General features: G+C 35.4%; 2 protein-coding genes across 5 annotated transcripts; one reads left to right on the top strand and one right to left on the bottom strand.

Moving 5' to 3' along the window:
• The first annotated feature begins 10537 nt into the window (after window positions 1-10537).
• On the top strand, window positions 10538-13989 carry LOC137939068 (small nuclear ribonucleoprotein SmD3b-like). Its single transcript, XM_068784243.1, has 5 exons — window positions 10538-10946; window positions 12276-12328; window positions 12411-12477; window positions 12559-12615; window positions 13609-13989. Exons 1-5 carry the CDS (start codon window positions 10788-10790, stop codon window positions 13666-13668), a joined length of 396 nt encoding a protein of 131 aa, XP_068640344.1. The 5' UTR covers window positions 10538-10787; the 3' UTR covers window positions 13669-13989.
• An 845-nt stretch (window positions 13990-14834) lies between these two features.
• Window positions 14835-21785, bottom strand: LOC137938830 (protein LAZ1-like). Of its 4 annotated transcripts, XR_011109909.1 has the most exons (10): window positions 21707-21773; window positions 20290-20535; window positions 20126-20182; window positions 19684-19792; window positions 17728-17912; window positions 17533-17621; window positions 16412-16673; window positions 16025-16279; window positions 15266-15764; window positions 14835-15182 (listed from the first exon to the last, which is right to left on the bottom strand). XR_011109909.1 is itself a non-coding variant. In XM_068783890.1 (9 exons), exons 2-9 carry the CDS (start codon window positions 20437-20439, stop codon window positions 15411-15413), a joined length of 1461 nt encoding a protein of 486 aa, XP_068639991.1. In that variant the 5' UTR covers window positions 20440-20535; window positions 21629-21785; the 3' UTR covers window positions 14835-15410. The 4 variants fall into 4 exon arrangements, 3 of the variants coding, with proteins under 3 accessions (XP_068639991.1, XP_068639990.1, XP_068639992.1); XM_068783890.1 differs by having other exon boundaries at window positions 14835-15764; window positions 21629-21785; XM_068783889.1 differs by having other exon boundaries at window positions 14835-15764.
• Between the last annotated feature and the right edge of the window lie 2882 nt (window positions 21786-24667).

Raw genomic sequence — 24667 nt, 5'->3', positions numbered from 1 at the left:
CATGACATAGGACACGACTAAGGTCTTGAAGTTTCCAAAAAAACTTATATGTAATTATTTTTGGAAAACATTTCATGCCCTAATGTGCTTTTTTGAATTAAAAAAATAGTATTATACAAAAGTATGAGTATGGAGTTTCAAGTGAAGTTTATATTTAGTAAAAACTTTTGTTATAACTTTAAAACCTATGTATAACATGAATATGATGATTTTGAGAATGGTTTTGATTCCAAAATATATTTTTACTTAAGAATAGGAGTTTGGCTGGCTATTCTCTTATATGGCTAGAGTTTTTGAGATTTTTATAATGATGCTTGAACCCTAGTATCCAAATCTTTATTTCTCTTTTTTTTTTTTTATAAGTTTTTCTCCATAATAACAATTTTCAATGAGTTTTTACTTTAGGTCTTGACTTGGCAACTTGGTTGATTATTCTTTTGTCTTGTGTTTTTGCAGCGGACCTCATAATATTTTTGTTGAAAGACATGTGTCTAAAATACACTAATAGCACCATTAATAGCACTCTTTCAAGCTACCCATTTTGTCATCAATAAAATAATAAAAACAAATATTATTTTATCATTGGTCTAACATGGACAATATTATAATTGGCTATGGAGACAATTGATGTAAGTGTCTTTAAGTAACCAAAACATAATAAATTAACTCTGAGGTGCAAACACTTTGGGAGTGGATTAACAATCCAAGATAAAATTGTAAACCACTATAAGTCTTGTTTGGTCCTTGTGTAATTTTATTTTTTTGTTTGATCTTTGAATTTGAAACTAAGTATATATTTATGAATCAATTAAAAGTGTGAACACACATTAGGTCAAAGTAAAGAAATTAAAAATTGACTTCAAATGTAACAAACCTATTCGCCCCCACCACTCCTCCCCTTCTACATTTGTTCCTAACGGGATCTAACATTCTTCTATATAAAAACCATAATTTTCTTATATTTACATGTGGAGGGATTAAAGTTTACAAAGTTGTTACTATCTTTAATTAGAGAATCAAATAATCAAACATACTTGTTCCCTTTAATAAACACTATAATTGGTAATAAGTCTTTATTTCATATCAGTTTTTAAAAAGAAAAAAAAATAGATGAGTAGAATTGGTAGAAAGATAATTAGGTAAAATTACGACCAAGAGAAGAGGACCCCCGTTGTTTTATACTTTGCATGAAGAGGGAACCCAATTATACTTATCGCTGTCATGCGAGCCCTTGGAAGAAGATTGAAGAGGAGTTTCTGATACTACAAAATACTAGGAGATGAGTGAAACTACTAAGCTAATAATGAAGATTCATATTTCTTTGGGACAATCAAGGATCAAAGTATTTGGTGTAAAAATATGAAGTACGAACCAAGGAACATTTCTAATTGCATACAAAGGATAGACAAGTTAAATTTTGTCGATGACTCGTACCCTTTCTGCACTCTCCATTGACCATTTGTTGATTACTTGCACTTCAATTTCCTTAAATAGGTTTTGGGACCAAATCATATCAAAACATGTCTCTCTCCATGTGAATGGTCTTCATTTCAGGATATTCTCTTGTTTTTCATAATTCATGAGAGCTCTACCAAGCTTGTTGGGCAGGGAAGGGGTAGGCAAAGCCCTCCCTCCCCTCCTTACTAGTAGTTGTATAAAATGCCGAAGAGGCTGGGCATTGCCACTTCATGCATAAACAAAAGGGTGACCCTCTTCAAAGGCATCAAGAAGAAAGAGGGAAATCCCTCCCCAAGTTTGACCTTGTGAGAGGGGAGTTTCTCCCTTCATGGCTTAAAAAGGGGTGATACAAGCCTACTAGATTTTAGGTTTGACCAGAAGTATTTGCAAATTGCTTTTAAATGAATAAATAAATAAAATTTTATTTTCTTAAACACACTTTGTAGTTTAATTTGGAATCCACTGGCTGAAAATTTGTTCTTGTATTGAATTACTTAGTAATATAGATAAAATTCTAATTGTTTACAAAAGCACACTTTGTTGTTTGCACTGTATAATTGCACTGTCACAAAATTGGACTTGTAGTGAATGTCCTTAACAAACCAAGGTGTTATGAGTCAGAATTGGGAGCCGAATTGGGTTCCCGAAATTTTGAGTCGAACCTTATGAGTAAGGTTGACTTGCCCAAGTTCAAATGCCAGACCCCAAAGACCATCCAGATCTCAACCAAATGGGCTGATGGTCGACACTACACTTGTGGAGTATCCCGATTCCTCTAAAGTAAGCTCTGCTTCTCCACCCCCTATTTTTTGCCCTCCATTTGATACCTGACCCATTGCTCTTAAAAAAGAATCTGGGGTCTTCACCCGATCTTCTACCTCTCACCCAATTGCTCATTTTTTATCTACCCATCGGTTATTACCATCTTGCTATCAGTTTCTTGCCACTATTTCTTATGTTTCTATCCCTCAATCTTATCAAGAGGCCCTACAGAATCCAGGATGGAAAGTAGCCATGGACAAAGAAATGATAGCCCTTTATGAGAATTAAACATGACGCTTTGTTTCCTTACCATCAAGAAAAAAAACTTGTAGGGTGTAATTGGGTCTTTACTGTCAAACAAAATCCGGATGAGAAAACCTTTTGTGGCTAAAGGTTATACCCAATGTTATGGAATTGATTATGAGAAAACCTTTTCCCCTATCGCCAAACTCAACTTGTTGCGTTTCTTATTATCTCTCATTGCTAATTCTTGATGACATGTCTTTCAACTAAATGTAAAGAATACATTCCTCAATGGCGATATTAAGGAGGAAATTTATATGCAACAACCACAAGGATATGTGGTTGAGGGTGGGGGGGGGGGGGGGGGGGTGGGGGGGGGGGGGGAGGGGGGGTTTGGTGTTACGCCTTAAAAAATCATTACATGGTCTGAAGCAATCTTCGCGGGTCTGGTTTGATAAGTTTATTCAAGCAATGATTCGATTTGGGTTCACAAGGTGCTCTGTTAATTCAATCAAGGTGCTATGCTATACTTGTCAAGTATACTGAGAAAGGAGTCGTACTAGCTGTGTACGTGGATGATATTATTTTTGCAGGTAGTGATACCAATAACATCAATCAAGGAAAAAACAAGATATGCAATGAATTCAAGATGAAAAACTTGAGACTCCTTAAGTACTCTCTCAGTATTGAGGTTCTTCAGTCCAAACATGGTGTTATCTTATCACAGAGAAAATATGTTCTTGACTTGCTTGAAGAAACATGAATTATGGGATGACGCTCTGTTGACACCCCTATGGAGACAAATACGAAACTATGTGTTGGCTTGAAATAAGAAGTTGATTGGGAAAGTACCAGAGGCTAGTTGGCAAGCTAATCTATCTCATTGTGACTAGACCAGATATATTTCTTTTGTATTCAGTGTGGTCAGTCAGTATATGCATAAACCTCAGATGTCTCATTGGCAGGCATTGGAAAGGATTCTCAGGTACTTAAAAAAGCACCAGGACAAGGGCTCTTATATAATTGTCATGGTCATCTCAATATTGAAAGTTTTACCGATGTGGATTGGGCTGAATCACCAAATGATAAAAAATCTACTTCAGGATATTGTACTTTAGTTGGAGGCAACCTTGTTCCATGGAGGAGTAGAAAATAAAATGTGGTTGCAAGGTCCAATGCAGAAGCATAATACAGAGCCATGGCACATGCTGTAAATGAGCTTCTATAGATTAAATCTTTTCTAGAAAAATTGGGATTTCACAAAGAATGCCCTATGGAACTCTGATGTGATAATCAAGTAGCAATCTACATTGCCTCCAACCCAGTTTTTCATAAGAGAACTAAGCATATAGAGGTGGATTATCATTTTGTGAGTTACAAGCAGGTATCAGAAGCCTTAATCATGTCTCAACTCATACACAACTTGTTGATATGTTCACGAAGTCAATTAACTACAAAATTCTCCCCATTGCATGTACCAAACTAAGGATATATGATGTTTATTCACCACCAACTTGAGGGGGAGTGTTAAAAGACATAACAAGCTTAGGTATCATTATTATAAATATCTTATATTTTTTGCCTCTTCTTCATTCTCTCTAAGGTGAAGGGTATACTTGTAATTTATGTACTCTTGACATCTATAAATAAAGGTTGTGGGGGAGGGTTTGGATATCTTCCACAACCCTTATTCTCTCCTCTCTCTCCTCTCGTCTACGTGTCCATCTCTCTCTCTCTCTCTTTCTTCCTCATCTGTCCTTACCTCTCTCTTCCTTCACCTCACTTCACTTCTTCTCCTCTCCTTCTTCCATATCTCCTACACTCTAAGTTGAAGATTTTAATAGTATGGAATCCTGAAATCAACAATATATATGGGTGTTTTTAAGTCTATTGAGATTTTTTATTGGTACCCTTGAGTTTTTTATCTTCATCTTTTGAATGACATGCATTACCCACTTTAGTGATTATTATCACTATTTTTTTAAAATCATTTGAGGTTGGTTTTGACTTATGTTTTATCACCCATTTTTACCTTTTGAGAGTTTGTGTCCAGTTTAATACTTATCCTTGTACACAGTGATGGAGGAGATCATTACTACATCTATGTTATTTGTTTCAAGTTGAGATCACTGTCATTACCTCCAACTTGAGGGGGAGTGTTGGAAGATATGAATAAGTTGGAGTGTCATTGATGTAGTTAGTTTATGACTTTTGTTCACTCTTACTAGGGTGAAGGGTATACTTGTAATAATGGTACTGTTAGCATCAATAAATAAAAATGAAGGGGGAGGGTTAGGATAAGTCCATAACCCCAATCTTCCTCCTTTCTCCCCAAGTGCTCTCTCTCTCTCTCTCTCTCTCTCTCTCTCTCTCTCTCTCTCTCTTCTTCTTCTTCTTCTTCTTCCTTCTCTTCCTCATTACCAAAGATCCCAAAGCTATGGAATCCTGAAAATCAACAAGAAGGTATACTAAAAGAAGAATAAATTCCATAATGACACCAAAAGCCAATTCAATTCTTTGGAAATTTCAAATCAACACATATTCCAATCATCGCATATATAAGTTTTCAGCACACTAATTATCATGGAGATGAAAATTTAAAGGGTAGCACTAATCCTCACTACCATAAAAGATATATTCACCTTTTAGGTTTAAGCCTATATGCTTATTAATTATCCACAACCATGTAATAATACTCTTTTATTCCAAATATGAGTTCCATATTGGAGAGAACCTACAAGAACACTATCTAATTATCTTTTTTGCTTCATGTATGCTAAAAGTATAGGCTCTAGACTTATAATCTCCTACAAACAATATGTGACCCCCTTGTTGAAGTAGGCTACAAATTTTATGCTATATTAAATCTGAAAAATTCATTCAATTGTATGATAAAAACGAATGACAACAATTATATCTCTATAGACTAACTCCTTCCTTTACTTCTTTGGAATTAATCCTTGACTACTTCTAGAAATGATAATCTGCCATATCACACATAACAATCATTATAAAGGACCTTTTCCTATTTTATGAAACCCATAAGTTTGCATCTAGAAAAGGCGTCTCCCCTCTCTTTCTCCCTTTTCATTGGTAAAGGACCTTGCCCCCCTTTTCACGTGTGAGTCTAAAGGGTTTTAGGTCTCTCCAATGATAAGTGAAAGGACGATAGGAAGTAAAGGGAAAACATACAAATGACTAAAATAATTCATCACCATATGGTATGACAATCCCATAAATCCAAAAATGAATGACGAAACTATGTGGTGGATAATAATATACTGTGAAGTTGGTCCAAATGCCCATCCCAAAATGACTAGCCAACTTAGGAAACCTCTTTTTCAACTAATAAACTCAACATCTTTCTACTCACTAATCCATGTGGGACTATTCATTAACACTCTCCCTCACATGTAGGCCCTCTTTTGTAGCACTTCATGTAGATAATTTGGCTGGCAACCCACATATGAGTACCTACTATGATAACATGTGAAGTTAGGTCAAAATCTCATCACAAAATAACTAGCCAACTTAGGAAAATCTCTTTTCTAACTAATAAACTCAACATATTTTTACTCACTAATCCATGTGGGACTATTCCTTAACATATACACCTTAAGCTCCTCACCATATGGCAATGACAATCTCATAACACTCCAATCAACAAACCATAAAATAAAAATGAAAACGAAATTCATAAAAAAATAATAAAAAAAAACATAGAAGAGATATACCTCGAGTTTAGTTAGTTTAACTACCTGACTACTATCCACAACTTTAACTAAGAATGGCTATATAATTTAAATGAACAAATGACTGATTATTACATATAGAATACCAAAAATAAAAGACAATTAACAAAATTAATAATTAAATTATACAATAATAAAAAAATTTACCTTTGATTACTTTCCTGAGTATTTATTGGGTGTCTAACTAGAAGATTTTGACTTTTTTTAAGCATTGTGCTCTAGTTGTTTATATCTATCACAAAAGTAACTACTGCATTTTTCTCTATCAATTGCTGTAGATATACGAACATAACGTGGTAGGCTAATTGCCTCCTTATAATAAGTGGAACAACTCATGCACCCGTATCGAACCAATGAAGTCTATCTCTATTAGGATAGAAACCAATTGCATATGTTTGTCTATATTTCACTCTTGTATACAAAGGACCACATAATTAATTGAAATCATAATTGATTTTTTCATATACTGCATTGGCATGGCCACAAAAAAACTTTTTCCACTTGAAAGCAATTGCATATACATATCAATTCTATAAATCAACCTCATAAGATTTTCCTTGAATCACATAGACATCAAACACACCATTATGATACTAAAATACCTAAAACTCTTTTGGTTGATTCACATTATTTCTCAGAGTACCATCAACAGGAGTACTGAAAGATCTCATCTTTGTAGCATTTTCTTGCCTTTCCACAAAAAAATTGTCAGTCTATAAAAAGTTGTTGCTACAAATGCTTAAATAGGAAGATTTCTAACACCTTTCAAAACACTATTGAAGCTCTCAAACATATTAGTGGTTATCACACTAAATCGAACATGGCCATCATGCACCAGTGACCATAACTCATAATTCAATTCCTCCTGTTAGTAATTCTTTCACCCGCTCAATTTGTTGCCTAATCAACTTCATTGCATGATAAAATTTCATGATTTTTTTTTTTGTGCTCAAGACCATGTGAGAGCAATCAAAGTATTATTTTTGAACAACTTCTTGAAATTAGCAACTATATTGGAGGTGGAAATTGTTTTTGGACTGCCCTAATCAAATTCTTATGGCAATCTGAAATGAGAGTAAGGCGTCTTCTTCCTCAAATAAAAAAAATGATCTAGACAAACTAAAAATCATTCCCAACTACTTTGATGTTTTGTATTCAACAATTGCAAAAGCTAGAGGAAAAAGATCATTGTCCACATCAAGAGCAGTAGCAATCAACAAGCATCCAGGATAATTCTCATATAAATATGTTCTATCAACATTAACAAGAGCTCTACAATATTGGAAACCCGTAATAGATGGCCCAAATGCCCAAAATACACATCTAAACCTCGTTTCATGCCCAATTTCATCACAACACAACATATGCTCATTAGTTGGATTTGACTCTTTTATTACATTTAAATTTTTTTGCAGCAAATTGAATGAGTCAACCCAATTACCAAAAATTATTTTCAAAGCTTTACATTTTGCTCTCTATGCTTTCTCATACGTGATATAAATATGATATTTATCTTTCATTATCTGTTGAACATTATCAAGAGCCAAAGTAAATTTTATCCTCACAATTGGCATAATGACTTTACAAATGAAAGATGATGTGCATTATTGATGATCATGACACATAGTAGAATTAACACGTGTAATCTCCACCATATTCTTATCTTAAATTGAAATTTTTTTTTACTAAATGATGTAAAGACACTCCAAGGACAATCATCATGAACACATTTAACTTTTATAATCATAACCTCTAAACCTCAATTTTGTATACTCGACATGTCTTTCAATCGAGTATTTTTGAAAATAAAGTCCATCTGGGACTTATCCTCAAATATTCGATCCACACTAATATTATCTAATGTTGGATCCAAAATTTTTCTTATTCTAGGAATATTATTCACACACTTGGCATTGACCTCCCAAGCATCTTCATATATATCATGGTACCCAATTGTATTTGTTTCTTCAACTTTGTCATTATAAGCCCCGACTTCCAATATCTCATCTCACTTATGGTCAATGGCAATTGACATACTAGTATTAAAATCACTATCATTATTCTCTAAATCAATATCTTCATCACTTAAGCTCTCACTATCATCATCACAAACAACCATGAATACAAATTAGAAAAACATAAATATTTAAAGAGATACAATTAATATCATACTCTAACACTGATTGAATAATGAAGGGGTATATAAAATTACATAGGTGAAGATGTTCACCCTCGGATAACGTTGTCATAGGCAAGGGGTTAAAAAACCCCACTTCACGCTCTTGTGCATTAAACCTATATTGATAATGGTTAATATTTAAATGAATATACAAATATAAATACTTCTCGATATCATCAAATCTATTTGGCAATCCTTGGGGATAAGATATTTCACCAATAAAGTCTTGATTCCTCGTACACTCCATTCCATGAGTTCATTGTCTTAAAACTTTTTTCTAGGTAAATCTTCACTATCATAAGTTAATTACTTGAAGCAAAACCAAATATAGTAGCCAAATTTTGCTTATTTCCACTATCTCCACTATCATAAGTTAATTACTTGAAGCAAAACCAAATATAGTAGCCAAACTTTGATTATTTCCACCTAAAAATAGTTAAAGCCCTGTAACCAAGTGGAAGTTTGGCCCATTTTGTGAGTATCATCGTCCCACCTAGTCACTTCATACATCATCATTAAGAACTCTTCAAAATTAATCAAAAACTGCAATCTCTATGAATTGTTATTGACCTCGATCATAGCCAATAAAATTTCTAAGATTCTCCTTCAATTGCCTATTGTATCGACAGATGACACGAACCATTGACAACATATAACATATTATCTACAAAATCTACATACATTAGTAAGAGTTTTTTTCTTGAAATAATTTTCCAACAACTTAATAAGGACATAAGCGAATGACTAAAACACTCTACATGGTTCAAAAAATTTCATAAACAAATCAATAGCACTTCTAATTTTTTTAATAATAATTTATTAAAGTTGAAGTAGTCCTATTTATGCAAAAAAAAAAACTAGTTAAGTCCAATTTCATTGAATACTCCTAGTAAAACCTCATATTACTTTACAATAACTATGAACTGTACATTGTCAATGATGATGGTCGAGAATCATTGGCTAATGAATGTCTGGGTAGACAACTCAACCTAGTCTTGATTGGATTCAACTTACTATTGAAGTTGAATTAGTCCTATTTATGAAAAAAAAACTAAGTCCAATTTCACCGAATATCCCATTGTCAAGCCCCATATGACTTCGCAGTCAGTATGCCTCGTACATCATCAGTGATGAGGGTTGGGATTCGTTGGATAATGGACGTCTGGGCAGACGACTTAACCTAGTCTTGATTGGACTCAACCTACTATTGAAGTTGAATTAGCCCTATTCATGCAAAAAAAACTATCTAAATCCAATTTTATAAAATACCCCTTGGTAGAGCTGTATATGATGTGTCAATCACTATGAACCGTACATTGTCAATGATAAGGGGAAAAAATTGTTGGCTAATGGACGAATTTTGATTGGACTCAACCTACTTTTGATTACTACTCTCAATTGGACTTTAAATACCCAATGTAATAACTAGGACAAACCCAACAAAACATTAAAAAAAAAGCCACATGACAAGAACATTCCATAGCAGTTCTAAAATTTTCAATAATAAAGTTATTGAAGTTGAATTAGTCCTATTTATTAAAAAAAAACTATCTAATTCCAATTTCACCTAGTATTGCCTCATATGAATTCGTAGCCACTATAAACCATACATTGTCAATGATGAGGCTCAGGGTTCGTTGGCTATTAGGTCTGGGTAGATAACTCAACCCTGTTTTGATTGGACAACTTACAATTGAAGTTGAATTAGTCTTATTTATGCAAAAAACTATCAAAGTCCAATTTCACCGAATACCCGTAGTAGAACCTTATATAGTTTCACATTTACTATGAATTGTACATCATTATTAATGAGGGTAAGGATTCTTTGACTAACAGATGTCTAGGTAGACGACTCTACCTAGTAGCTTGGATAAACACAACAAAATAAAAAATAAAAAAATATGTGACAGATATTTATAATACCTGAATCTCCTCACTACGTGCCAAGAACATTCTATAACACTTCAAATTTTTTAGAATAAATCAATACCGCTTCTAAATATTTCAATAATAAATCCATAATACTCTTCCTCCCTTCCCTCACCCCTCGGCCCCCCTTCTCTCCTCCCTTGGCTCCTCGTCCCTCCCCCTCCTCCTCGCCCTCCCTCTAGCTATCGCCCAATTAATACGAAGTTAGGGTTTTCTCTGCCATTTATTCTTTATACCAGCGGGTCTGGTAGTCGGGGCAAGTCCTGCCCATGCCCTCGACCCGAACCGTCCAAGACATTTAACGAGTCGACTCACCCGAGTCGTAATACTATGGTTAAGACAGTAGTCCTGGAGTGAAATTATACAGACCAGGTTTGTGTGTGTTTTTTTGGATTCCCACCTCCAAAACTCCATTAAAATTAGGGTTTTGTAGAGGCCTATTTGGGTTTAGAAACAGGGACACCATGAGCAGGAGTTTGGGTATTCCAGTTAAGCTTCTGCACGAAGCCGCAGGTCATGTGGTAACAGTGGAGCTCAAGAGCGGGGAGCTGTACAGAGGTAACATGATCGAGTGCGAAGACAACTGGAATTGTCAGCTTGAATCTATCACATACACCGCCAAGGTCCTTACTGATATTTAATGACTCTTTGTGTTTTGCGTTCTGATTCTTTTATTGGAAGCCTGTTGGTCAATACCTTGGCACCCTTTTCTTTGTGGGGGGTTTTTGGACGAAGTTTTGAGTTTACAAAACTGTAAACTGTTTCGAGTTTGGAAAATGTCCCCTTTTGTAGGACATGTGGCACTGCTTCATCTCAAAATTCGTCAATGCATTGCGGGGAAGAAAGAAGAAGGGTAGTCTTAACTTTTTGCTGACGTTTAGATTATATGGGCTACTGCTAGTTTTCTTTCTTGAAGAATGAGTTTGAATGTTGATTTTACTATTTTTCGTTCCTCTTAAGTTAACAAACTAGCCTCGTTTCAGAAATTGGTAGGGTAGTCTTATCTTTTAGCTGACGTTTAGATTATAGCAAACTGGGCTACTGCTATTTTTCTTTCTTGAAGAATGACTTTGAAATGTTGATTTTACTTATTTTTCTTTCCTCTTAAGTTAATAAAATAGCCTCATCTCAGAAATTGGTAGGATTTTCCTTGTTCGTTTTTCGTGGTTCTCCTCTTTGTGGTTGTATTTCTGGTCACGGTTGAGGCATTGCATATATAATTCTTTTTCTGGAACATAATTCTTAGAAACGTTGGACTTCTCTATAAAGATGTTGAATTGGTTTACATGACATCAGATTATGGACTCTTGCGACCTGCTGATAAATGTTGAGGTTCTGTATAAAGATGTACAATTTCTTTACATAAGACCAGCGGATGGACTCTTGTATTCATGCTGATAAATGTTGGAGTATTGTATAAAACATGTGGGACTGCTTTACTCATGACCAGACTATCAACTGCTATAACCTTCGGGAGAATGTCATTTTTCTGAAGGAACTTCTTGGGGTGTTTTCATAAAGTAGTAGCTTCATGTACTCCCTCAAGGAACTGTGTTTAAGACTGATCACTGGGTTTAATGTGATCCAACTGTTTTTTGAGTTGGCATTCTTACTGCATACTTTAAGCATCCACATGACAGTATTTATGAAAAAAATTTAATGTCATACATTGTGGTATATATTGTAGAAAGGGTATGTGAGGAACAATGAATATGCTATGAGGCCTTTTAAAAGTACTTTGCATGATTGTCATGTACTCGTCGTTACCTGAAGTTTCAAGATTCAGAGTCTTTTAGCTGAAGATTCCTGAATGCTACCCTGTTTTGGTAGAATTCTTTATTATATCAGTGCTTAGGGAAGCAGTAACAGTGTAACCCCAGGAGCACCATCTGAGGGGGGGGTAGGTCTGAACTTTGCTTCCTGCTTATCCTGTCTATTATTCTGTCTTGTAGGATGGAAAGGTATCACAGCTTGAGCATGTTTTCATCCGTGGTAGCAAGGTTAGGTGAGTCCATCATGCATCCATCTAAAATAGAATGAAGACATTGTTGAGTTGTAAAGTGTTCCTAATTTGTAAGTTGCATTAGGTTCATGGTCATACCTGATATGCTGAAAAATGCTCCAATGTTCAAGCGCCTCGATGCAAGAATCAAAGTAAGATAATATTCTCGCAGCCATATGTGCAATTTAAATTCTTGTGCTCCGATACTGATAGTGATGCTTGGCTTCTTCAAGGGCAAGGGTTCTTCTTTGGGAGTTGGCCGTGGCCGTGCTGTTGCTATGCGAGCCAGGGTAAGTTTGGAACCACTATTTTGTACTGTTTTGAGTTTGTAAAGTAGGCACATCCTTTTGTGCTTTCTTAATATTACTTAAAGTGGTACCTCAATTCATAGTGAGTCATGATTATACTGAACATGGCAATAGTAGCTTTTGTGCCCATTGTGGAACATCTGCCTATTGAAGGAGGTCTGTTTTTGCATGTGCTTTCCAATATGGATTTGATATCATCAGTAATTTCTCTTTGCTGATTATCAAGATGGTTATTTCTCCCTTAAAAGTTTATGAGGAACTTCATTGTCAAATCCTCAAGCCAATTCAACAAGATATTAATGTCTCAACAAGATTTTAGTGTCTTCTTAGGGGTTAGATTATTGCAGTTAAGCCATTCTGATGCACCCAAACAATTTCTAAAGTGTATTGCCAAATATACAATGTGATACACAATATGTTATCCTGTCAACCTCGTTGATAGAAGTTTGAACTTAGTTGACATAAACTGCCCATTGCTACAATTGTTTGTGATGCTGCTCAATTTTTATTTAAATCTTCAGCACTCATGTAAAGAATATGCCAGATATTTACACTTCACATTTGATTAGGATAGGATAGGACTGAATTGGCCTAAGCCGTGTGAACTCTGGAGCATACTTCAGATGTGGGTAATTGACCGGGCTTAAGTACTAGTTTCCAGAACAACCTGAATCAAAACTGGAAACAGCTCCTGCTCTACCTGTGGGAGGTTATCATTGTGGTCTAATGTGGATCTAAGCAATCCCAGCTTCCTGTAAAACCAAAATTAGAACAGAAACTCATTAAAAAAAAAAGTAAAAGAACAAAGAAACTGCCTGTCATTTCTATTCATTGTTCAATGTATGAAATGTAAGTTTTGGTTTCACATGTCTATGCGTTACATTTTAACTACTAAGCTATCTCCTAGCGGCTTGTGGGTTTTGCTGGCAAAATGGTGTAAGTAAATCAAGTTCATAAGTTTTGTTCCATGTGCAGGCTCAGGCTGCAGGCCGTGGTGCCGCTCCGGGTAGGGGTGGACCGCCAGTGAGAAGATAGGCATCCTTCGGTACATATTGTTGTGCTACAGATTTGGGTCTTCTTGTCTTTACAGTAGCTAACATCCCATACATAAAGTTTCATTCCATGGTTTTCGAATTAATGTGCAATTTGGTAGATATTACCCTTTAGTGCCTCAATGAGGGCTGCCAAGGAGATATATGTTGGCCTGTCGTTGTGTGATGTATAATGATAATCTGTGGCAAGCTTTACTCTAAACGATTATGCGTAGGTGTCTTGGTATTGTTTATATGGCCTGTTATTTGATCTTATCCAACATTCTCCTGGAAATGAGTCTTCATAATCGGGCTGGTTATCTGCTGTTTGATGTTTAAGCCGCTGAATGTACTATGTATGGGCTACCAATCTCCATTGCAGGCAGCTACTAACAGTAGTCAGTAGTGTTGGTGATATTCATGAATGATAGGGAAAATTGCTTTTGTTTTACACGAATGGATTGGGTTGAGTTTAGGCGCAACCAAGTTGGTATTATTTATTCATGTTGTTGCAAAAATTATGGCTAACATTCAGAAGGATAGAAGATGAGAGGAAGTCACCAAAATTTTGGTTGATTCTGTATTTTTTTTCCAATATCCATGAACCAATGATTGATTTACAGACTAAAGAGAGGGGAAGTGAGAGAAGAAGGGAGGAAAGGTTTTGCATTGAAACAGTGGATTTAATTAACTCATCCCCTGTATTCTCTTTTTCTAGGGCTACTACAACAATTGTATAACCATTCTCTTATTGAAGCAATCAGAATACATGTTCTTGAATCTCGAAACACCCTTTTGAATTATAGTAAATTTGATACTGAATTCTTGCAAAGGTTGATCCAATACAAAAAATCATTTAGTACAAGGTTGATCCAATACAAAAAATCATTTAGTACAAAATATACAAAAGTCAGATGGCATAACCATTTTTGTTTATTTTATACCAAATGATTTTTCGTATTAGATCAGCCGTGAATTCCTGTTTACTTAAAACTATAGCAAATATAATACTAACTTGATTTTTAAATTTAACTTTTATAATAGTGTATCTTCCTCTTATAAATGCATATCAAATAAAATGATAATGCATTTCAACAGGATTGATTCTTTTATGAACCATTTGCCAAACTATGGGAGTACTTCCACTTTCAGCTATGTATCATACGAAAATCTGGAAATTCTTCCCTTACAATATAGGAAATGTAACAGAAGCGTCGCTGAATTTTCATAATCCTTGGTTCTTTAATTTTGTGATGAACGACTACACATCTAAGGAAACCCAAGTCAGCTCGACCAATAAACAAAGTACAAAACGAGCAGTGGTTCTAGAACAGAGTAATCTGTACGTGAGAGTTCGACAGTGAAATTTAGAGTTTACCTTTACCTCTGATGTCTATTCTCACGACATTTCAAATCCCTTCCTTGGCTTTTCCCAGAATGCAACTCTGTTTCAGACACAGCTGAAAGAATAAACAGCACACTTCCATCTAACTGAGGTTGCTCTTGGAGGTTGGTTTTCTATACAAGGGAGAACCAAAACTTTAGTAGGCAATTTTCCCAGGCATCAATCAACTGGAAAGCTTCAATAACAGCAGAGCAACCTATTTACAGTCGTGTTCTGCACCAAACAACATCACTCTCCACAAGCTTTGTATCCGCCAAACCAGCTGCTGGAGAAATCCTTACAAACATGTCCAATCTACAGCAATACTCCATCTTAATTTCTTTAACACGTTTCCTGTCAAGTCAGTCCTTTGATATCCATCTATGCCCACGAATTTGAAAGCCACCGTAACTCTGGTCACTGCTTTCTCCTCCACTCTCTGTACTATTGTACCCTGATTCCCGCCTGTGGTGGTGTTTTCTCCTTGCGACTCCTCCATCACTTACACTTTCATTCAAGAGAGGGTCATCAATTCCACGAATCACTTTCCTAGGTGAAGATGAATTAATACAGCTATCATCTTTGGTTTTCCTTTTCTCCTTCTCATGCCTCTTTATGTTTTCCGAGATCTTGTGAAGCTTTTGGTTGATCCGTGTAATGCCTTTCTCCATGGGTTCAACTGCTTGGGTCACTGTAAACTTGACGTCCTTCACAATCTACAAGAAATTAACAGGTTTCGCGTATGAGTGGCTTTGCCAAAACACGAGTATCGAGATCTTTGATATTGGTAAAGATCTGATACAAAAACAATAACATGACAATTTAGTAGAAGAGTACAAACATAATATCTGTCCTTTCCCTAGTTATGGACTGATCCATGTCAAAAGCTGTGCTCCTTTTATCCCATTATTTGGGATATAAACAAAGTTAATTCATCTTTTGAGGAAAAAAGAGAAGATTAAAGAAACCAACTTACATATCCACCGCCACCAACAAAGACATCACGAACACTTTCACCAATGGCTGTTGCAGACTTGACATCAATATTTTCCTGCTGGGGCATTCTTAATTTTGTAGGCCTCTCACTATCCCTAACTTCATCAGGGTCTACGGGGCAGTCAACAGAAGCATAATCCCCTAGAACTGCTACATTACCAGAGATCCATTCATCCATTAATGCATAAGGCTTCGCAGGGAAGACATAGAGGTGGACAACAGCAGCAGCGCCCATCTGTGCTGGAAGAACATACAGGTACGTTAGAAAACTACAATATTTTCTTAGAATATAGAAACTTGGTTCAAAACCACCAGATGAGTACTAAGGTAGGTTGGATATGATAATTTTGTAAAAAAAGTGAAATACCTCTATACAAATGATGAAGTCCTGAATACTAGATTTGAACTGCAATGCTTCAGCTATAGGGCTCTTGAATAAACCCAAGGCAAAAATAATGGCAATAGCCACATCTTGCCACCATGTCAAAAAGACTATTGACTTAAATGTAAGGAATTTTGCCAATGGCTTTATATGCGCTAATTCATCCTTTGTAGCATTATAGAACTGCACCAGGCAATACAAAGCCCAAGACTGACTGAAGTTTAGAACCACTGCCATGTATGGATATCTGCAAGTTTACCAGAGTAAATAACTAAAATCAGTAATCTCAGCCTAGATGTTAATCCTCTACAATCATATTCAATATATACACTTTGAGAGCAGTAAACTTTCAAGTACTAAATTTGTTGCATGGTTATATGAGCCATAAAATAGTTTATTGATATTTCAGATCAAATTTACAAAAAAAGGAATAGTTAGCCTTCTTGCTGTATTACAGGAGCTGGAGAAAGATAACTTCCAGCATTAAGATTTTTCCACCATTTAAGCATAGTTTTCTATTTATAAAAATATCTCAAATCCTCGGTATTGCTGTCAGTCTTTTTTCTTGAAAGACTTTTTCTCTTTTTTTCTTCTTCTTTGCAAAAAAATTGGGATAATCATGATAATTTAGAAGTCTTCATGGAACCATTAAGTGAGACACAAAAAACATATATACAAATGCACACCCCTAGGCAAAACTTAGTGATGCTATGGTATACAAATGCACATCCCTAGGCAAAACTTAGTGACGCTATGACACCTCAACCCAATCAAATAATAAATGTTAGAAGGTATAATTAGAGGTTAATTAATGTACTTTATTTTCTAGCAAAGTTGTTTTTTTTTAATTAATTTACTTTTCTTTTGTTTTCTTGATGGGGATGCATAAAAAGTGAAATGCAAATCTAGGATTCCTATCTGAATATGCCAGTGGCAGGTTTATATAAAGAAGACCAGCAAGCCTTAAGAAGCAGGAAATTTGATAGTAAACAAATTATATTTATGTAGGCAATTGGAGGAGAGAAGTACCAACAAACAACACATACTCATCTGAAAGCATATACACATACTTTCATGAATTTAGGATTTTTAACCACCAACCATACCCGCAATGCAGTTTAAATTCTCCTTCACAGTACACACCAAAGGCTTGTAGCACCAGCGCTGAAAGAGCAGTAAAGGTTTTTATTATCATCTACAGAGAAAAAACGAGGTATTAGTTTCAACTCAGTCAGATGTTGTGTTTCTCACAAACCACAAACAACAGAAAAAAGACTGAGATAACAACTCAACAAACATACATATTGAACTATTCCAAACTTGACAACTTGGTAAAACCATTGTCCAAGTCTCCATGGTTTGAAGACATAATTCATTGGGAATGGATGTTTTACAATCCCCTTATCTGAACCATGTTGTAACAAAGGTGTTTTAGAACTCAAATGACCTTGGCTCTTCAAGAAGTCAATTGTCCTCTTTTCTCCACCTGAAAAGTGTAAAATGAAATCTCAAAACATGTAAAAAAATCAACTAGGAAATGAAAAGAATATTAAGGTAGGACTATATAATAATGTTAACAATTAGAACAAGAATTTTTTTTTTTTTGAAAAGAGAACAAGAAAATTTTCAATAATAAGAATAAGAACAATATGGAAGCATGAGAAATCAGACAAGAAATCAGACATAGAAGTGATGAAGATAGGGTATGACCAATTCCTGACACTTTGCACAGTGATTACACCTATATGATTATGATAACTGGTATAATTGGGTCCAAGTCAATCTCAAATGGTTAGCCGAAGTTAGGAGGCCTTTTTCCAACTAATAACTATATGAATTTTCCTAATATTAGTTTACGTGGTTTATACACACCTTTTAAAATATATATATATATATTAGTCTATGTGGGACTATTCCTACCAATACCCAATAAGGCCAAAATGGGTTACAAACCCTCACCCTCTCTCTCAACTTCCCCTAAAATAGACAATGGGCCTAAATGTGAACAACCCAAAAGGGGTACAAAGCAAACATCCTTCTTTGATAGCATGTTGAAGTTGTGTCCAAGTTTATCTAAAATGACCCGCCAAAATAATGAGATTTTTTTCCAACTAATAACAATATGGTTTTTCCTAATATTATTTTATTCCGTATGGGATTCTTCCCAAAAAATAACATCCTCTTGTTTGAAGATAAGTTCCTATAATATAATAAAGTATTGCTTGATGCCAAATAGTGTCATAAAACTAGGTTTACTTATGCTGGTTTGGTATTCAGTTAAGGGGCATCTTTGTATATTAGGGACCTTAGAGGGCTTGACTTTCATGATTTCTGAAGAGAACAAAACTAGGACTATTTCCAAAAGATGGCAAATCCTGACAGAATTGCAGCCAAGACTACATGTACATTTTAAAGTTTAAACACTAAAAAATAAATTGTGTAATAGAAAAGACACAAGACACATCTTTGGTTATAAATAATTTTTTTCTTACAAAACCAATAATTTTGACATGAAATAATCTTCTTAATTTTCAAAATTAGATCTTATGGGAAGGGTTATTGTCATTTTATTTCCTCCTACGATGTTTTTATTTAACACCTTTAGGCAACTTACAACAGGACCTTTCTTTGAAAAAGAAACTCCAAATCTTATTTCTCATTTGGAAATAAGCCATATTTATGTCCTCTTCTGAAATTAACTGAAACTTAAAACCCTTAACTTGGGAAAACCCCAAAACTCAAAGCCTGATGTAGATAACATGATAGGTGATCAAGTAATGAACCTAAAGAAGCTCTCCACCCTTTTTGTCTCACCCCACTCCTACTTTCACCACTCTTTCTTTTTTCCTTTTCTTCTCCACTTCTTCTCTTCAATCCTCTAACAAACTGTTCTTCTTCTCTGAGCCAACACTTTCTTCATGTTCTTCTCTTACCTTTTTAGACATAAAGCCCTACAGGATAACCGAATTAACTTTTTAAATAATAGAAAATAATAATGGCAGTATTTGCAATGCATGGAATAAGGAGAAATTGAATTAAAATCAGCAAAATATAGGAGCAGCTCTGAAGTCCACATTTGGAAAATTGGATCTGCTTGTCAATAAAATTAGAAAGAGTGAACACCATAGAAATAATTTAACATCATAAATAACCTTCAAGATAATAAAGACAAAAAGTACACAAATGCATCAGAAGAATAACAAATGAATATAGTAGACAAACTCTATAGTCCTTCCAGATAGTTCAAAAACTCTTACCCAAACAGGCTATGAGGTACCTTCCAAAGCAGTACATTGCAAAGGCCTCGTAGCAGTCACGTAGGATCTCACAAAAGACGCTAATTGATGGGTTCATAAGTGAGACAAGCTATAAGGGCCAGAATGAATTTCACCATCAGATAAACATCAAACCAATCCATAAATTACAAAGGAAATCATCTAGTTTTTGCACAAGAAAGGAAGACCCTCCACTCCCCATAGAGAAATGGTAATAGAGAGAGATAAGAAAGAATGAAAGTTTATTTAAGGGTGCCCAGTAAAGTACGCACTTACTAGATAGCCATGACAGAGCTTGTTATAAAACTTTAAAAAACCACAACATACAATAAAGTTAAAATAAATTAAAGAAGGCAAATCAGCTTGCTTCCAGACACAAACACAAAGATTATGTCTTTAAGCAGCTGTAGTCAGAACAACTCACCGATTCAATGGAATAGCACGGAACCATTAAAATAACACCAACAAGAAACTTCTGTTCCTGCACAGTAATTCCAAGCAACATATTACATGCTTTTTATGCAGTGACTGCTTTCAGGAGAGTTAAAATAATAATAATAAACTCAAAAGAGGGATAGATAGAAATACTTCAGGATTATTATAACCAGAGAGGTGCTCGAACAGAAGGTACATAGATAGTGAAATACTAATAAGTACAAATGCTCCAGCAACAATGGCTGCCCATGAGGGAGGGAATAAATTTACAGCCTTGTTAAAAAGAAGCCCAACTGTCCTCATCAGGCATAACCACAGGTCACCCTAGCTATCATTTATTGACAGGAAATTTCAGTTGATGACCCTTCCAAATGTTCTCCTCCAATTTACCATGTCCACCTACATTTCAGTTTTCAAGATCAAAAGCAACATTTTATTGTATAAAGGAAATGAAATCAACAAAAAAAAAGACTTACCTAAATTGTAAAGCCATGGCAAAATACATACTGGAGAAAATATTAAAGTGTTATGCACTTTATAGTTCTAGTAGTAAAGTAATCATCATATCCAGTGAACTACATTGCTAGACTCCATGTGCATAGCTATCGATAAGCACATAAACCGTTGATTTGATTAAAGGTATCAACACAAATGAATAAGACTACAAGCAAGATGAACACTATTTACAGAAACTCAGACCTCAAATAAATCATGCTCCAATACATTTGTGGCCGCGATTATGCTCCCTTCCAGGAGTTCATTTTACAAAGAGAGGTCAGAAAGGCATAACAAACTGATCAGCTTTTTTCTTTTTCTTGTTTTTTTGAATGTTAACTAGCCAAACAACTGCAAGAGTAAAACTCAAGATGCACTATATTAAATTTAAACAATTAAATATTTATTTCTCATTTTTATTTCAACTAAAAGGATATTTCGCTGTCCAAACAAATAAAATTAGCAAACTCTAATTAGGAAATTGACTCCAATAATTATTTCTTTTGCTAACATTGATGTCGTTTCCACAACTCCAAAGCTTCATAAGCACTAACAGAGCCACAGTTGGATGGAAGATACTAAATAGAGTTTCTCCAATTCTTTAGACTGCAAATCAACTCCATTCGTACTTTCCACACTTGCTAATAAAGAGAAAATCAACTCCATTCGTACTTACCACTTGCTAATAAAGTTTCAACCGGTTCAAACTTTTCCCAGTTTTTTAGCCTGATGTAAGACTTTAACTCAAGATTGAAAAAAGGCCACTATGGCACAAATTCAAAAAGCATTAGGCCACCAAAATAACAAAACAAGCAGCCCAACCCCGATCCTTCCAAATCCAAAACCTCAAATTCAGTCGCGGTTCATGTCCAAGCGAAACTCCTCAAAGAAAGAGGGAATTAGAAATTTTCAAATGTTTTCGATGATAATATCTTTACGAAAGAGAAAAGTTCAGGTGATCTATTAAAAAAAAAAAAAAAAAAAGAAAGCTGCATACACTAAATTCGTGTGCTCAGCATACGAGCAAAGGCAAGAGAGAACAGAAAATCCTTTCAGAGAGAATACAGATACAAACCGAACGCCGCTGTGTATCTCAGCTTCCGAAGAGCAAGCAAGTGAGCGATGACGGGACCAAGCGCGAGAGAGAAAAACAAAAAGAGCTAGAAAAGGCTCACAGACACATGCAGAATCGAGAATCCAGACGATATCGGCTGCAAACCATTTTTTATGAATCAAAATGCGATGCCATGTCGGACAATTGGTCGTAGTGGCACACAAGTTAACATGTATGTGAAATTGTTTGCGGTTCCACCGGTTTTGTATTAAGATGCGGAGCTAACAAGTCCCATGGAGGTCTTGTGCCCCATAAGGGACTACATTAATCATATCTGTTATTGAAGAAACTAAGGAATATCATATGATAATATATACATGAAAAAACTAACTAAAACATACATATTTTTTTAAAATTAATTTGTTTGGAATTACCATAGTCGATTGATCAATCATCCAGAACACGGCCATTATGCTATAAAACATGATTGGTAATCCCACTTGGATTGATTGATTATTTCTGCCTCGGCAAAAAAATTTCACATGAAATGATCGATCATCCCACCTTATTCAATCAATTAGACAAAATCTTACAGGGACATGGAGCATTATCGATCATAGGAAATGCATTGATTGATCACACTTGTATTGGCATAACCAGAGGGAATTCTGATTGATGGATTATCTCCTTATCAATGATCGATCAACTTAAATTTTCTGGACTAATAGTAACATATTGATCGATTAGTCTACTGATCAATAAATCATTATCTAACAAAGAAGTAGTTTGTCATGATTGATTGATCAATCAATCGCTTTTCAATGATCAGTCAATCAATGTATTGAATTTTTCAAACGGGCAAACAACGACTAGTTTGAGTTGGGGAAGCTATAAATACCCCACTAAACTGTATATTGAGAAGTTAATGAGCATTTATTGACAAATATTCAAGCCATTATAATTCTTTTAAAAGTGTATTAGAGTGAAAGAGATAGCCTCACACTTTGAAAAATCTTATTTCTCTTTCACCAAATCCTTGCATTCACATCGTCAAAGCTCCATCATTTCACATTGTGCTACAAAGGAAGGAGAAACTTGAATCTCTTAAAGAGAAGCATCTCTCCAAGTAAAGGTGTATTTTTTCTTTTCTTTTAGTTGAATTTGTGAAAGGTTCATCTAGAACCTATAGAATCTAGATAGAAAGGTTTAGCTAGAGCTAAAATATAGTAGCAATCTATTAGGGAGATTGGCGTTGTAAAACCGTATGTTGAGCTACCCGAAGCAAAAAAAAAGTCAGAATCTGTTTTGTAATTCTAGCTATTAGAGCCTTTTAAAATAGTGGCTAATATAGCGATGAGCACACGAGCGACCGGTTGCCTTTCGCTCAAGAGATCACGACCATCCTAAGTAGATGCGGAGTCAACCTCTCAGATGAGGTGTTAGTGGACATCATGAAGAAGATGTCCATAGGAGAAACAAAAGTGGGAAAATTTGGATTCTCCAAGTGGCAAGGATAGTATTCAAAAAGAGAAGATCACGAAGGAGTCTACCCCGCAACCAGTAGCCTCGGGAAACAAGCTTAGTCCTAAACCTCTAGCGAAACATTTTGAATTCATGAAGAGGCGCCACATGGATGAGGGAACCTCAACCTCCACCAACCATCTTACAACACTTGAGGAAGCTATCGATGATGTTGTGGTGACTCAGGCAGCCTTCTTTGCCACACAAGATCAATTGAAGGATGGACAACTGAGGATTGAGCACCTCTTAGAGACCATCCTCAGCCACCTTCCACTTACATTTTAGTCATTTTAGGATCCAACCATCCATCCTTTTTGTGACTCCTAGTGTACTCCCTTTTTATGCTTGTATTTATTTACTTTGAAGCAGTGTACACACGTTTTGTAAAGAATTGACAATTCCATATATGATACGGCCATTGAGCCACTTTTTGTTACGACTTGCATGTTTACTTCATTATCTTTTTGAGTATGACAAAAAGAGGGAGAAACAATGGGAACTTGGATCAAAAGACCTAGGCACTCAAAATTCTACAAATCTTATGCTTAAAAGGATATATATCACACTATGCAAAGTTTATAGGGGAGCTTAAGCTTAATTTGAACAAATTACTTTAACTCCAACCTTAGGGAAGTGTATATTTCTATTTTTTCCAAGTTAGGTTTTGTCATCATAAAAAAGGGGGAGATTGTTGACTATAGGTTGACCCCCTTATTGCTTTTGATGATAACAAAACTTAATTGATCTAACAACTTAAAAATCTAAGTATTTCATAGACTTCACCTTCAAGAGTACATGTATCTCAAGGTCTAAAGCTTCAAAATGATCAAACCCTAACTCAAGACCTCAAACACCATTGAAGGACGTTTCTTAAAGAAGCACCCACAAGGAAGCAGATAATGAGAAGATTAGAGTTCAAGTCTAATATTAGAAGGCATCCATGAAGGGTGGCACAAAGGGTAAAAAGAGAAAGAACTCTTCCCCCACGTCTAGAGGTGGCAAAGGGAGTAAATAAAGTGATCTTTATAAGGATGTCATAAGGGTGTAATTATGTAAGATAATGTATGTCCACTTATGTCTTTTCTTTCATAAAGCTCGTAGCCCTAAGGGCATTGTAGTCATTATAAACCTCTTCTCGTAACTATAAATAAGAGCCTCAAGGCATGGGGTAGAGCATCAAGCCTCTCCTCTTCTCATAATTCGTCCCTAGACTATTCTCTCTTTTCCCAAGAGTTCTCTCCCTCTTTCTCTACCAGTCATCCCTCTCTTTCTCCTCTCTTCTCCACTCTTCTCCCTTTCTTCTCTTCTTCTTCCTCCTATCTTTCTCCACCACCTTGATCGAGGCCTTCCACCATGAAATACTAAATTCCACATGGTATCTGAGCTATGGTTTTAGGATTCCAAGTCCCTTGGTTAAGGTGTTGATCATACGATTTTATCAAGCTTGCAAAGTTGGAGTTG

Source organism: Aristolochia californica, unplaced genomic scaffold (assembly GCF_029961685.1).
Source record: "Aristolochia californica isolate CCGP_79_NKW_82.1479 unplaced genomic scaffold, dmAriCali1.0.hap1 SCAF_8, whole genome shotgun sequence".
NCBI classification, from domain to species: Eukaryota; Viridiplantae; Streptophyta; class Magnoliopsida; order Piperales; family Aristolochiaceae; genus Aristolochia; species Aristolochia californica.
Note: the sequence above shows the minus strand (reverse complement) of the source record. Positions and strands in the feature narration are given on the sequence as shown.